General features: G+C 51.1%; 1 protein-coding gene across 1 annotated transcript in view; it reads left to right on the forward strand.

Moving 5' to 3' along the window:
• Positions 1–5458: 5458 nt before the first annotated feature.
• Positions 5459–13295, forward strand: part of LOC147670583 (REST corepressor 2-like) — a gene marked incomplete at its 3' end in the record, with an annotated part of 146135 nt that continues 138298 nt past the window's right edge. The window contains exons 1-2 of the mRNA XM_086948151.1: positions 5459–5865; positions 7122–7273. Coding sequence (XP_086804277.1) covers positions 7150–7273 — 124 coding nt within the window. The remainder of the gene's footprint in view (positions 5866–7121; positions 7274–13295) is intronic.

Below are 13295 nucleotides of genomic sequence, written 5' to 3' on the forward strand. Positions count from 1 at the left end.
CTTCCAACTGAAGAGAATCAAGGGAGGAGTGTTGGCATTCCCAACTGGAGAAACCAGTCGTGCCCTCTGCCTGGTGTTTACCCGACAGCCAAAATGGCGTCCCCGTAGCGTGCCATCTCTGACTCCGGCCTTCTTGCATCTCATTAAGCCTCGGAGTCGCAATCGAAGCTCCAGGCCACCTGGAAACTGCAACCGCTTCCCGGTCTAGGCCTCACAAGTAAACTCCCAAACACGGCCACACGTAACGTAATCGGGCAGGTGAGGCTGCCAGCACTTGGCCCCCGCTGCCCTAATGTCCCCCCTCCCAGATCCGTAGGGAACCAGAAAGCTTCAAGTCCGGGTCCGGGCTCTGCTGTGGCCTCGCTGTCAAGGCCGGGGCCCACTTGATCAGGCAAAGCAGCAGCCATGCATGTAAACAACAGAAACCCAATATGGATTCCTGATAGAGCTAAAACGCACATCGAGCATGGGCGTAGGTGAAAGAGTGCACGAGGAACAGAATTACAGAGTGCAGGCAGAGTATGCAGAACGATGCACACCTGGAGCAGATAGTGTTGGTAGAGCGAAGAACACGTAGCGAGCAGAACAATGGGCGTAAACTACCGCACATGCGCAGAATACATAAAAAGCAGAATGCATGAGCACACTCAGAACCCAGAGTAAAGCACACGCTGACGACGACGCTATGTTCTTAACGTGCAGATAGTGCAAGATGAATAAACGTAGAAAAATAAACGAAGAGCAGAGCGCCGACGACACAGAGCACAAAGGAAACGTAAAGCAATACAACTCGAAAAGAGGCACTTCATCATAATAACATAACGTGCATTTGCGAAGCGCGCGTTCACCCGCAAAGGGGAATCTTGGCGCTGAATAGCAGATGTCTATAGTTACCCAACTCAATGGTACTCATTTTCTCGACCTCAGAAAGGATGAAAGGCTGAGTGAACCTGCCGGGATTTGAACCTGTGACTATGGGGGCGAACACAGTAAACCCGTGATGGTGTAAGTTAGGTAGAGTGCATGTGTGTATAACACAGAATATACTCCACACATGGCAATGTGCTGTAAAATATATGCATAGCAGAGTTCACTGTAGGGTCCTGTTGTGGCAATACACACTTAGAGCTAAATGTACGCAAAGCGCTGGATAAAAAGGGTGCGTGTAAAACACAGGAAAGAGGGCGGCAGATGTACAGCACTGAGACAACACAACACGGCAGGCCACGAAACACAGGGTAGTATTTTGCATAGAAAGCATGCCGAGCGCAAAGCACACGCACATGACTGCCACCCAGCACAAAGTACACACTACAGCAAGCAAGGTCGATATGGAAGCCATTCGGGTGGCGTTAGTGCATTCCAAAAATGGTGGAAAGACATAGAAACATCCGAGTACACATAAATCAAGTACCAGAAGAGGAGAGTACACAGAGTAAAGTATAAAATACAAGGCAAACGCAGAGCACGTGCTACACGTGCAACACAGAATAGGTGAAGAAATGAATGGGCGTGGTTTGTTAGTATGATGGGGGAGGGATAAGTGGATCTCAGTGGGAGAGAAATGGGGAAGAAAGAGGGCAAGAAGCAGGTGTGATCGATGGCTGGCGGAACAAGGAATGGAGAGTAAAGGGGTGAAGGTAAGAGGGTGAAGGAAGGAATGGGCGTGGCTACGAAGGCTGTGGTGAGGTGGTAAAGGAGGAGAGAGGAATAAGGGAGGCGAAGTAAGGCGGGTAGTAAAAGGAGGGCATGAATGCACGAGGGAAGGAGAGTATGAGGGGCGTGGAGGCGAGATGGGGACTCACTGAGGGCTGTGGAGGCAAAGAGGACTCAGAATGGTGGTGTTGGAGGCAAATGAGTACGGGAGGGCAGCGAAAGGTTGGTGTGGGAGGGAAGATATGGAAGAGGGTTAGAATACATTTTCAGGGTGAGGGCTAAAGGGGTAGTGCGGAGCAGTTTCGGGGAAGTGAAGGGTTGTGAACTGGGCGAGGAAAGAATATATGGCCCTGGGGGTGAGAGAGAACTTAGGTGGTTGCAGGGAAGCAGAGATGGGTCAAGGGAGGAAAGGCAGGGCTGAGGTAGGAATTTGTGGGCGGAAGTGAAGATTGAGTTAACACGAGTGGGCAGGAGTGAGGGGAAGGCGTATGGGGGCATTAATTGAAGATGTAAAGGGAACTCAAACCGCGAAAAGAGGTGGAAGTGAGAGAATAGGGATGTGAAACCGCTGGGGAAGGTTTGCGAGAAAGGAGGAGAGAGAATGCAGGCAAGGGAGGGAGTGCGACAAGAGGATATCGAACAGGTAGACTGTAACAAAGGGGGAGCATGATGGGCCGTAAAGGGTGTTGGCAGAAAAAAGTGCAGGGCACACAGGCGGAGAAGGCTAGAGAGCAAGAAAGAAACAAAGTGGGATAAACACAGAGGAGGTGGTAACAGAATGGGTGGTGGTGGGAGAGCCACAGAGAGCTAAAGAAGAGAGGGGTGTATAGAGGAGGGTACAAAGATATAGAAACGAGCTGAGAAGCTGAACGAGGATGCAAAATACTGTGGGGGTTCAAGGATAGACGCAAATCAAGGCAAAGATTGAGGAGGGAATGGTACAAAATGTGGAGGAGTGAATGGGGAGGGTACAACGGAAGTTGATGGAAGAAAGTGGGGTCGGGAGGAGTGAGTTAAGAGACAATGGAGACATTATTGAAACAGGGGAGGAAAGGTAAAAATCGAGGAGAGAAGTAAAGTGAGAGGAGCAAAGAGACAGATAACAAAAGACAGGTGCATGTAAAAAAGTCAGAGGGAGCAAAATTGGTTAAGGGGACAGATGGGAGGGAGAGAAAAGGGGAAGAATGAAAATAAAATAGGGCAGAAAATATTCGGCGGAATCCACCCCTGAATGAGTGTCCAAAAGAGGAGGGGGCTGAGGGAGTGGAGGAGGGCACGACAGGTGTCAAAGAGGCTGGGGTAAAGATTGCCACAAGGGTCTGGAGGAGGAGACCAGGGCAGAGGCTGTTGGTAAAACGAGGAAAATAAAACACCTGGAATACAGTGAAGGGGGGTGAAGGTGAGGGCGTGTTTAGGTGGGCGGGGTTAGCGAATAGATGGTTCTACTACGGGGAACGTTACAAAGGCAAAAGGGGGGGGGGGCCAAATGAGAAAGCAGGTGGAGGGCAGGAGGTCCTAACGAACTTTGTGAGGGAGAGCGATTTGAGGCGAAAGAGGAGAAGTGACATGGTCTTGGCAGGGGGGCTGCTAGGGGGAGCCACTAAGGGGAGAGTGCACAAGAGGCGGGGGGTGGAGGTCAAAGTAGACGGCTGGGGAGGTCTGGGTTGGTGCAAAAGGAGAGATCCGGGAAAATGCTACTGAAGAAAATCAGTGGACGAGGTAAATGGAAAAGGAGCGGCTAGTGAGGGAGAGCAGTGGGAGGAAAGAGTACGGCATGGGAGAGGATGGTGAGAAAGGGGGGGTTGCATAGGAGGAGGCTAGCGAGGCGCAGGAGGGGGGTGAGCGCTGGGGAAAGGAGGAGGCTGGGAGAGAGGACCAGGGGGGCAGAGGCTCGTGACAGAGCATGGGGAAGGAGAGGAGGCATTTCAAGCAGCTCGAGCGAGAGGGCGGGGGTAGAGGGCACGGAGGAGGCAGGTGAGGGAGAGCTCATGAGGGCAGAGGACGACGCACGCGGAGGCTGGCGAGAGAAGAAAGGGGCAAACAAGGAGGCTCTGGGGATCAACGCACAAGAGGGGGCTGGCGAGGGAGGGCACGTGAGTGGGTGGTGTGGAAGAGCAACGTGGGAGGGTGCAAACGAGGTGGCACCGAGGGACAGCAAGAAGATTAGGGTACAGGAGTGAGCTTGCGACAGAGGGCAGAGAGGAGGGCACGTGAGGTGGCTGGTGTGAAAGAAGCAGGGAGGGGGCGGAGAGGAGGCTCTGAGGGAGAGCAGGAAACTAAAGCTACAGGAGGAGTGAGGTAGTGAGGGACTGCCACAGCGTGAGAGGTCAGAAGAGGAGCCGCGAGGGCTGGTGTGGAAGAGCAGCAGGGGAGGGGGTCGAGAGGAGGCTCGGAGGGGTTGAGAGGAGGCTCTGAGAGGGTGGAGAGGAGGCTCTGAGGCAGAGCAGGGAACTGAAGTACAGGAGTGAGGGACTACCACAGCGTGAGAGTGCAGAAAAGGAGCAGCGAGGGGCTGGTGTGGAAGAGCAGCAGTGGAGGGGGTGGAGAGAAGGCTCTGAGGCAGAGCAGGGAACTAAAGCTACAGGAGTGAGCTAGTGAGGGACTGCCACAGCGCGAGAGCGCTGAAGAGGAGCCCCGAGGGGTTGGTGTGGAAGAGCAGCCGGGGAGGGGGTGGAGTGGAGAGGAGACCTTGAGGGAGAACAGAAAACTAAAGCTACAGGAGGAGTGAGGGACTACCACAGCGCGAGAGTGCAGAAGAGGAGCCGCAAGGGGCTGGTGTGGAAGAGCAGCAGGGGAGGGTGGAGAGGAGGCTCTGAGGGAGAGCAGGAAACTAAAGCTACAGGAGTGAGCTAGTGAGGGACTGCCACAGCGCGAGAGCGCTGAAGAGGAACCGCGAGGGGGCAGCAGGGGTAATCAGCAAACGAGGGGGGGCTGGGGAGATAAAGGTACAGCAGGAGGCTGGTGAGGGAGAGCAAGGGAGGGCAGAGGAGGCTGTTGCGTAAGACCAACGGGGAGGGGGCAAACGAGGTGGCTCCGAGGGGGGGCAGGAAGATAAAGGTACAGCAGTGCGCTGGAGAGGGACTGCAAGGGAGGACAGGAGGAGGGTGGCGAGGAACAGGAGCGGAAGGGGGAATACGAGAAGGCTCTGAGGGAGAGCGAGAAGAGAAAGGTACAGGAGTGAGTTGGTGAGGGAGTGCAAGGGAGGACAGGGTAGAGAATACGTGAGGAGGCTGGTGTGGAAAAGCAGCGGGGGGGTGGAAAAGCAGTGGGGGTGGTGGAAAAGCAACGAGGGGAGGGGAAAGCAGCGGGGGGCGCGCAAAATATATTGAGTGCCCCCGTAAAGGGAGAGGAGGGCACATGGCTAAACCACACGGTAAAGGGTACATGAAGTGGCAGGTGAGGGAGGGCAGAGGGGGCACACGGGGCTGCTGCTGAGGGAAGAAGGGGGGCACATGAGGGGGTGTCATACAGGGCATAAAGAGGGTGCGCTAGGCGGAGGCTGGTGAGGGAGGGCAGAGGGGCACACGGGGCTGCTGCTGAGGGAAGAAGGGGGCATATGAGCGGGTTTCATGCAGGGTATGAATTGAGTGCGCTAGGGGGAGGCTGGTGAGGGGCAGCACGGGAGGGCAGAGGAGGACCCGTGGGGGCGACGTGGGAGCAGGAGGCTGGTGAGGAAGAGCAACAGAACACAGGGGGGGTGCACGTCGCCCACGAGGCTGGAGAGGGAGACCAAGGGGGCTGGAGAGGGGAGGGAGGACACGCAGAGTCGAATGAGGGAGAGGAGGGACGCTCACAGGCTGGTGAGAGAGCGCAAGGAAGTGGAGGGCACAAGGGGCTGGGGAGGAGGGAGGTACAGAGGCTGGTGAGGCAGTGGAGGGCATAGCAGGAAGCTGCTGAGGAGGCTCGCGGAGAGGGAATAGGAGGGCACAGCAGGAGACTGGTGAGAGAGAGCAGGGGGAGGGGAGAGACCGCTCACCAGCTCTGGTTGAAGGAGGAAGGTGGAGGAGGAGGAGAGAAGGAGGGGCAGGGTCCGGCCCCTCTCCCTGCAGCAGCCTGCCTCTCTCCACACCGCCTGCCTCATTGTGTGCTCAGGAGACAGAGTGAGTCGGCGCTCTCCCACCAGCGACTGCCCTTCCCTCCCCAGCCCTACCTGCACAAAGAGACACGTGAAGTCTCATACCGCCAAGGAGGAGAGGGCGCAGCCTCCAGGTAAGGGTGAGCCGGCGACACTCACATTTTAACCTCGCGGCCCCACTATCAGGACCAACCGTCGGGGCACTGAGACCCCCCCCAAAAAAAAGTCCCCTCCCCCGGAGGCTCCTTTCGCGCGGCGATTCCTGGCAATAAGCGCTTTTAGATTGTGGAACCATCTTTTGGAACATCAAGAGTGGCCATAGCCCTCTTTTTGGACACCACTTTTCTTTATTCTTCAGGGGGCTGAAGCCCCCAGATTTCAATAGGGCGATATCGACTTTTTTTTTAAAAATCTCGCCTCACGCCGTTTGCCTTTATTATTATTCCAGCCCCCCCCCCCCCCCTTCCCGGTGCAAACTTTACCTGCTGCCCTTTGTCTTTGCGGGGTGCCTGGACCCCACACAACACTCAGGGAGGGTAATCTACAGCCTTTAATATTTCTCCCAAGCTCCCCTGTCTGGTACCGCCGCGCACCGCTACCCTTGCACGTTTTTCGAGGTAGGTTGATTTCAGGGAGTCGCCCCCGATAGGTTTTTGTTGTGGAACACATTGGGGTGCTCTAAATGTCCCCAAGATTTTGTGGGAAGGCTGGTCTCTTGTAGCAGTCACTTTGGCATTCGTTCATTGGTGGTGGTGTGTGTGTGTATGGGGGGGGGGGGGCGTTGATTTCTTGTGGCTGCTCCTGATACTTATTTTGAGGGGGGGGGGGGGGGGGGGGTAGGCCTTGTAACTAGATGTTACCATAGAAGTACGTAAGAACCAGTGCCTGATCACATTGTATCTGATCCTAATGTTGTTTTTTCTTCTTCACGGGGAGTGGGTGTAGGGAGGGGGATAGCAGCTTAGGAGACACGTACTGCTGCTACTGCTTATTTTTGAGAGGGTGGACAGGCTAGGGACAACGAGTCATGTGATGGATGGTACTGGCTTTGCCAGCTCATGTGAAGACATGTTAGTACTTTGATTGTAGCTTTTGTGGGGCAGGTGAGGATGTTGGTTCTGTACCTCCAGGTTTTCCAAGTCTTGTGATGGGTGAATGAATGGCTATGGGCATATCCTATCCCCTAAGGGTTTAGGAAGTAGGCGAAGACTGTGGCTGGTACTGTCCCTGCGGGCATTATAGTGTCGGGCGAGAATCCTGGCTGGTGCGGTCCTGCAGGTTTTGGTGAGGCCTACTAGGGCTCTGGTTTAGAGTTCTCTGGAACTGCAAAATAATTGCTATGAACGTTTTTAGTGGAAGCTGATGACTGTGCTTGCTACTGTCCCTGCAGGCTTTTGTGTGCTGCTGACGACGACGCCATGCCTTCGGTGATGGAGAAGTCGGTGACCTCGGGAATCCTGTCCCGAAGCCGGGCCAAGACGGTGAGCAACGGCTCGAACCCCCACTCGGAGGAGGACAGCAGCGAGGAGGAGCACTTCCAAGGTAGGCTCTTATTTCCTTGCAGTGGCCGGTCTGGCTGCAAGGCCTCGTGATGTCTTCACGTGGCAGGGTTGTGTCCAACTCACTGGTGGCCTCGCTCTCGTGCACTGTTGTGCTACCCAACAGGGGTCTTCTAGTTCTTCCTTTGAGACTTGGAGCTAATGGCTGGTCTTTGAAGCCCCCTTGTTCTACATGGGATACCGATGAATGTCTCCCCCAAGCTTCTCTATGAGGTGGGGTTGGAGTGGGTCTGTAATGGAGCCTGAAGTCGTTGGCTTTAGCAGGGTGAGCCACTACCATGTCTGAAGAGGCTGTGTTGTCTATTTTTAGCATTTCACAGCCAGTTGTGGGTGGCCTCAAGTAATGATCTCCACCTAGACAGGGGTCTGGGGTGTTTTCCCTGTTCCACACTGTGATTGATGCACTAAAGTGAGTGTGTGTGTGTGTGTGTGGTGGTGATGGGGAGGGCACATTTCTGTTCTTTCACCATTTTAATCTCTGACTACACTGAAAATGTCACCAAACTAGGGCTTGATGCATTATCCATCTGTGCAACTTATAGGTGCTGTGTATTAGACTCCAGGGAACAGTGACCTTGCCTACACCCTGAAATGGGGCCTTGCAAGGCTAGTCCGAGACTCGGGCTTTCTTTTCATGCTGATTAGCAATTTGGACCAAGAAGCCCAAAGAAGGCCCTGCAGTAAGGGAATATCGATATCCAACCCTCACCAGAAAAGTCTGTTTGGGATTTTACACATCCTTAGGTGGCTTTGATGTGTGCTAGTGCAGCTGCTATGGGTTGTGGTCACCTCCATCTCCTGTGAATGGGTGTACACTTCTGATAAGTAGGTATGGGATGGGGGATGGACCGAGTTGGAGTGCCATGGCTTGATTGCATCAGAACTATTAACCCAATAGCAATGGATTGTTTTTGAAGTGGAAGCTCCAAGCTCTTGGAGGCCTGCCTTGTGTTCGTTCCTAAGTAGATGGCTACATGTTAGGGTTCAGATCTTCACGTAAGAGCTAATCCTTTTCAGGAGGATGACAAAATTGCCATGGAAAGTCTGAGCCCTGAATCGTCCTCTACGTCAATACATTGTTCACCCTGGATCAATAAAACGGCCTTTTACCCCTCTGTGGGAAGAGACCAAAACACTAGTAAAACTAGTAGAACCAAACTGAATGATAAGACCGGTACAAGCATCATCCTAACATCTGCTTGAAGTGCAGGGCGCAGTGGACCTCAGGCGTTTTCTGGTCAACAGTTCCGTCATTTCCCTGATTATATCTACATATGTCCATGGGGCTGGACTAGGGGTTTCAGTCAACTAAAGTGAACCCCAAGTTGGCTCTCTTGGTAAACTAATAACCTGGGGAGAGAACATGAACTGTCTACCTGTCATGTACCACTAAAACAGAGCACAGAATTCCTTGAAGAATTAAGCTCTTCTGTAAGGCTATTCGTTTGTGGGTGGTAAGAAGTGCTGCATGAAGTAGATATTGCAGACTGTGTGTAGCACTTCAGGAGATGAGATGCCCATATCTGGGATAATTGCTGCTAAGATGCAGCCAACATAGCAAATATTAGCTGTCTATCTGGTCATACAGGATAGGATAGTATTTGTAAAGCGCACTATACCCAAAGGTGTCAAGGCGCTGGGCAGACACAGCAAGGGAGAGAAGCGCAACAGCAGATTAAGAGGGGAATAGTGATGTTTTCAGGAGATTCCTGAAAGCAGGAAGAGAGCTTACAATGGCAGAGGGGGGGGGGGGGGTGTGGGTGAGTTCCAGAGCTTGGCAGCGGCCACCGAAAAGGAACTGTTGCCTCATCTGGATCTGCGTAATCTGGGCAAGACCAATCTGTCCTGTATGGATCTCAAAGTCCTCCCTGGAGTATATCGTTGAAACAAGAATTTGAGTTGGAACAAGCCATTGCTATGCATGGCCTTATACACTGTACTAAAGACCTTGAATGAAATACACTCTCTGATAGGGAGCCTATGTAACGAACGGATCCCTTCTCTGACAGACTGAGGGTTGGGGATGTTTAGAATCAGTCTTGCTGCTGCCTTCTGTACCACCTGGAGCTTGTTCAGAGATGCAGAGGTGATACATTAAGGTATAGGGCTTCACAGTAATCGAGAGGTAATCAGTGCGATCATAGTGGGCTGATGTAATTCTGAGGGAATGAGTTTCTGATGGTTCTTAGAATATAGAAACATGTGCCAACTGTACGATTGACTTGGGCTTTGAACCAGACCCTCACCAAAGATTACCCCCAGATTTTTTGCTGTACTTCTACTGGGTACCAGGTGGCGTGTTCCAAGGCCAACTAGATTGTGGTGCTTACCACCGGCACATGGAGGCTGAAGGATACTGGACCGATCTGCTCTCTCCTTGCAAATGGTACCCACAGTTGAGATGGAACCAAAGGATTCTGGTCTCCCCTTAAACTTGCCTGACTGTTGGCTAGACTTGCATGTCTGGGAGTGAGGTCTTGCATCTGCAATAATGTTGATCAAGTAAAATTGCTGCAAGGGCTAGGATGTTGTCCACGCTTTTCTCCTGTGGCCACAGAAGGCACTTCTGAGCTTACGTGCAGGAACTCAGCTCTTCTCTACTGCGATGCGGTCATAGTTTGCTGGGGCACTCGGATGGTCAGGTCCATTTTGCTAATGGGGGGTGAATTGCTAATGGATCCAGGTTTGTGCTCACTTGGGGTTTTGCACAGTACAATGACCCACTCAATTGTTCTTGGCACTCCTGCCTAGGCGAGCAAGCATCCAAGGTTCCATGGCTGCTCACATAGTTAGCCACTTTTCACACCACATGCTAACTATGGGATATTCCTGATGCTTCTTTCTTATGGCAGTTGTGGGATTACTGAAATGTACAGTGCTGGTCCTGTAGCAATGTGGCTACCATTCTCTGTGAGTCTTCTTTCGATCACTCCGTCCTGATATACTGTTCCAGCATTGCTGTCTGTCGAAGTGACGATTTTGGTCAATTCATTGTGGTTGCTTTCGAGCCTTGCCGATTCCGATCATGTGCTGTGTGTTCTAGTAGGATACAATAACTATGAGCTTTACTTTAATATAGCACACTGCATCTGACCTCTCCTGAGCCATCTAGCCCTTCACTACTGAGTATTTCAGATCTCTTGAACCGTATTAGATCCTAAGTTTTGCCCAGCAACTGAAATAAGTTGTGACAACTTCTGTGGCACTGTACCCAACTACTACTCCACCACCCGGCTTGAGAACCTTCATCCTCCAAGCAAATCTTTTCCTACTTCTCCACCTTTAAATAACCCCTCACTTAGCTCATGATCATCTTAGTCATGAAGGATCGCTTGCCTGGTTTCAAGGTGGATGAAGGCGAATAACCAGAGGACCCAAGATCAACACCTCGAGGTTACATTCAATAAGTTTGTCTCTGGAGAACCGTATCAACTCGTTATCATCATCTGCTAACTACCTAGATATCAATCCTAGAGTTAAAACATGGGGCCTCCATTGCCGAAAGTATAACTGGAGCGAAACTAGATTGTAGTAAGGTCTCCCATGTGGGCAGGTCCTCTTCAAATATTCTGAAACTACAGGATCACAAGAGCAATGCTTATGGGGAGGAACCCCAAAGGTGTTCTTGTCTCCCTAGACCTAACAAAAATGCACTGATTGCCAGTCGGGGAAATAATCACATTTTATACCGCCAGCACTGGTTTATAAAGTAGTAGGCAGAACAGCACCTCAGTATTTGAAAGACAGTCTGCAGGTCTTTGAGAGAGACGAGATCTAGTTGAAACAAGAAAATGTAAAGGACCAGAGCAGGTCCCAAGGTTTTTTCTTAGGGAGTCTGCTGTCAGTACTACCGTATGCTCTGGTTACTGTACACCAAGGCTGTCTAGGTTTGATTCAACCACCGTGCCTCTTTCTAGCACTACCCTTCACTCTGTCTCCTATCTAACTCTGCCAGGTTTTTTCATCCCTGCTTTCACCATATATCACTCTCTTCCTAGCTTTATGTCAAAGTCTGACGTTAAAAATGAAGTGCTAATCCTCAAAAATGAATGCTGGTGCCCACCACCTGTAAACACTTGTGCAAACTGAGGTAAAGATGTAAATCTGAGATGAGCACAGGGGAACGCCTGAGTTTAAGAACATTTATTCCTATGTTCTCTGAACAGCATCCTTGTCCTTAACCATGCGAAACTTTAGTTACAATTACAAGACAGAAGCAAGGGATTTCAGTCATCAGTCATATCATCTTGCGATGCGCCAATTAGTTCTAGTCTGTTTTCAGTGTATACTAGACATAGTAAAGTCAGTTAATCCCTGGATGGAGGTCACAGTTTTTTTTATGCAATTAGAGTCATAAGGAAGTTACTCATATGTGACCATTCAATGAATAGTTGGATAACAACTTAACATCTCTCCTATCCGGGCTGGCACTTCTCGCTCTCAGTATCTCCACTTCCTGTAGGGATTGAGGTGGTCATGGACAGGTTTTTTTCTGCATGCGGCTCCAAGTTTCAGCCATCCTAGTTATTTTAGGGGACCTTGTCTCTTTGCTGACCATCTAGTTCGGGCACAGGGACTGAAGTCTTGCTGTAGGTCAGCAGGGGTTGTAGGGCAGGTTGGCCTCCATGTAGGCCATGCGTATTCCAGGCTGTAAGTGTGGAGGTCGGGTGGTCAGGGACTGGAGGGGAAGCCTGTCCAATGCAAATTCATGGATATTTTCCAAAAGGGAGGGATGGGTGACTATATTGGCCAGAACATGCACGCAGACTCATTACTAAAATGCTCAGCTCTTAGCTAGTTGGTAGGAGCAGTGGTGCAGAGGTAGCTCAGATGCTGCAGAGGGGTTTCTAAACCGGAAGTGACACTTCCCAGTTGAATCGCTGTAAAACGGGTTAACCAGAGCCACCTCTTTCTTTGCCACCCAGTTTTATCTGCCTGTGTCCTCTGGTCCCACCAGTCCCAACTTGTTTATTAGCTCCCCGAGAGGCTCAAGATTTTGCAGTTTCTTTGACGCAGCCTGCCTCCCCTCTCGTCAATGGTTTCAGAGCAGTGTGCCTGGTGTTTACCAGTGGTGTATAAAGGCCTCTGGTACTATGGCCTTCTATTGGCTAATCATCTACACATGACTTAACTCAGTAGCAAGTTCAGGCTTGTTTCAGAAGGCAGGTGTAAGGCATTGGAACTCTGATACTGCATGGCACGTGTAACTATACTGCATACTCCATATCTGGCAGGCCAGAAGCAGAGGTTTTTAGATGCCTATAGTTTACTACAGTTGTACGCAAATCTAGAAGTTTATAACAACTTCTGTGACAGATATGCTCCTAAATTCTACCACTCTGCAGTGTTTCAAAAGACTGGAGACAGACCTGTCAGACAGTATGGTACAGTGTATCATGTCTGTAATGATATATATGTATTCCATATACCATGGCCTTTTGGTATTACTAGATGCAAAGCTCAACACTGGGCGATTCTGAATGAGTTTCCAGCAAAATAAAATAAAAATATTTGAAGCCCCAAACCCCTCCTCCTACTGGAACAGGAATCCCACCGAGTCCAAAAATGTTTCCAGGGTGCCAGACGTCACTTCTCGCAATGTCTCAGTGTCCTGTTCAAGGGATTACCAGGGTCCGATAGTAAGTATCAAGGGATCACTACCCCAGAATTGTCAGGCTGTGATAGTTTTTTGGTTCGTTAGGGCATTCACTAGACCCACCAGTTGGGAACTGAAATTTAGGAATGTGACCCAACCACAGTTACCTGGAAGTTACTCCTGAATGGTGAGAGTTAGAGTCTTTCCAAATGGTCTTCGCATCAGTTCAGTGGGTTGGATGCAACTGGATGCTGTCCCAAGGTCTGAGTTTGCGAGGAAAACCTCACTGTCCTCCTGAGGTTGGAAACTGAGACACAGGCTTACCGCGCTCAATGCAGAGTGCCTGTGTTGGCAGGTTCTTAGCTTCAGGTCACACTGGTTGATCCTAGGCAGCTAAGCTTTAAGTTCT

Source organism: Lissotriton vulgaris, unplaced genomic scaffold (assembly GCF_964263255.1).
Source record: "Lissotriton vulgaris unplaced genomic scaffold, aLisVul1.2 SCAFFOLD_623, whole genome shotgun sequence".
In the NCBI taxonomy this organism is placed as follows: domain Eukaryota; kingdom Metazoa; phylum Chordata; class Amphibia; order Caudata; family Salamandridae; genus Lissotriton; species Lissotriton vulgaris.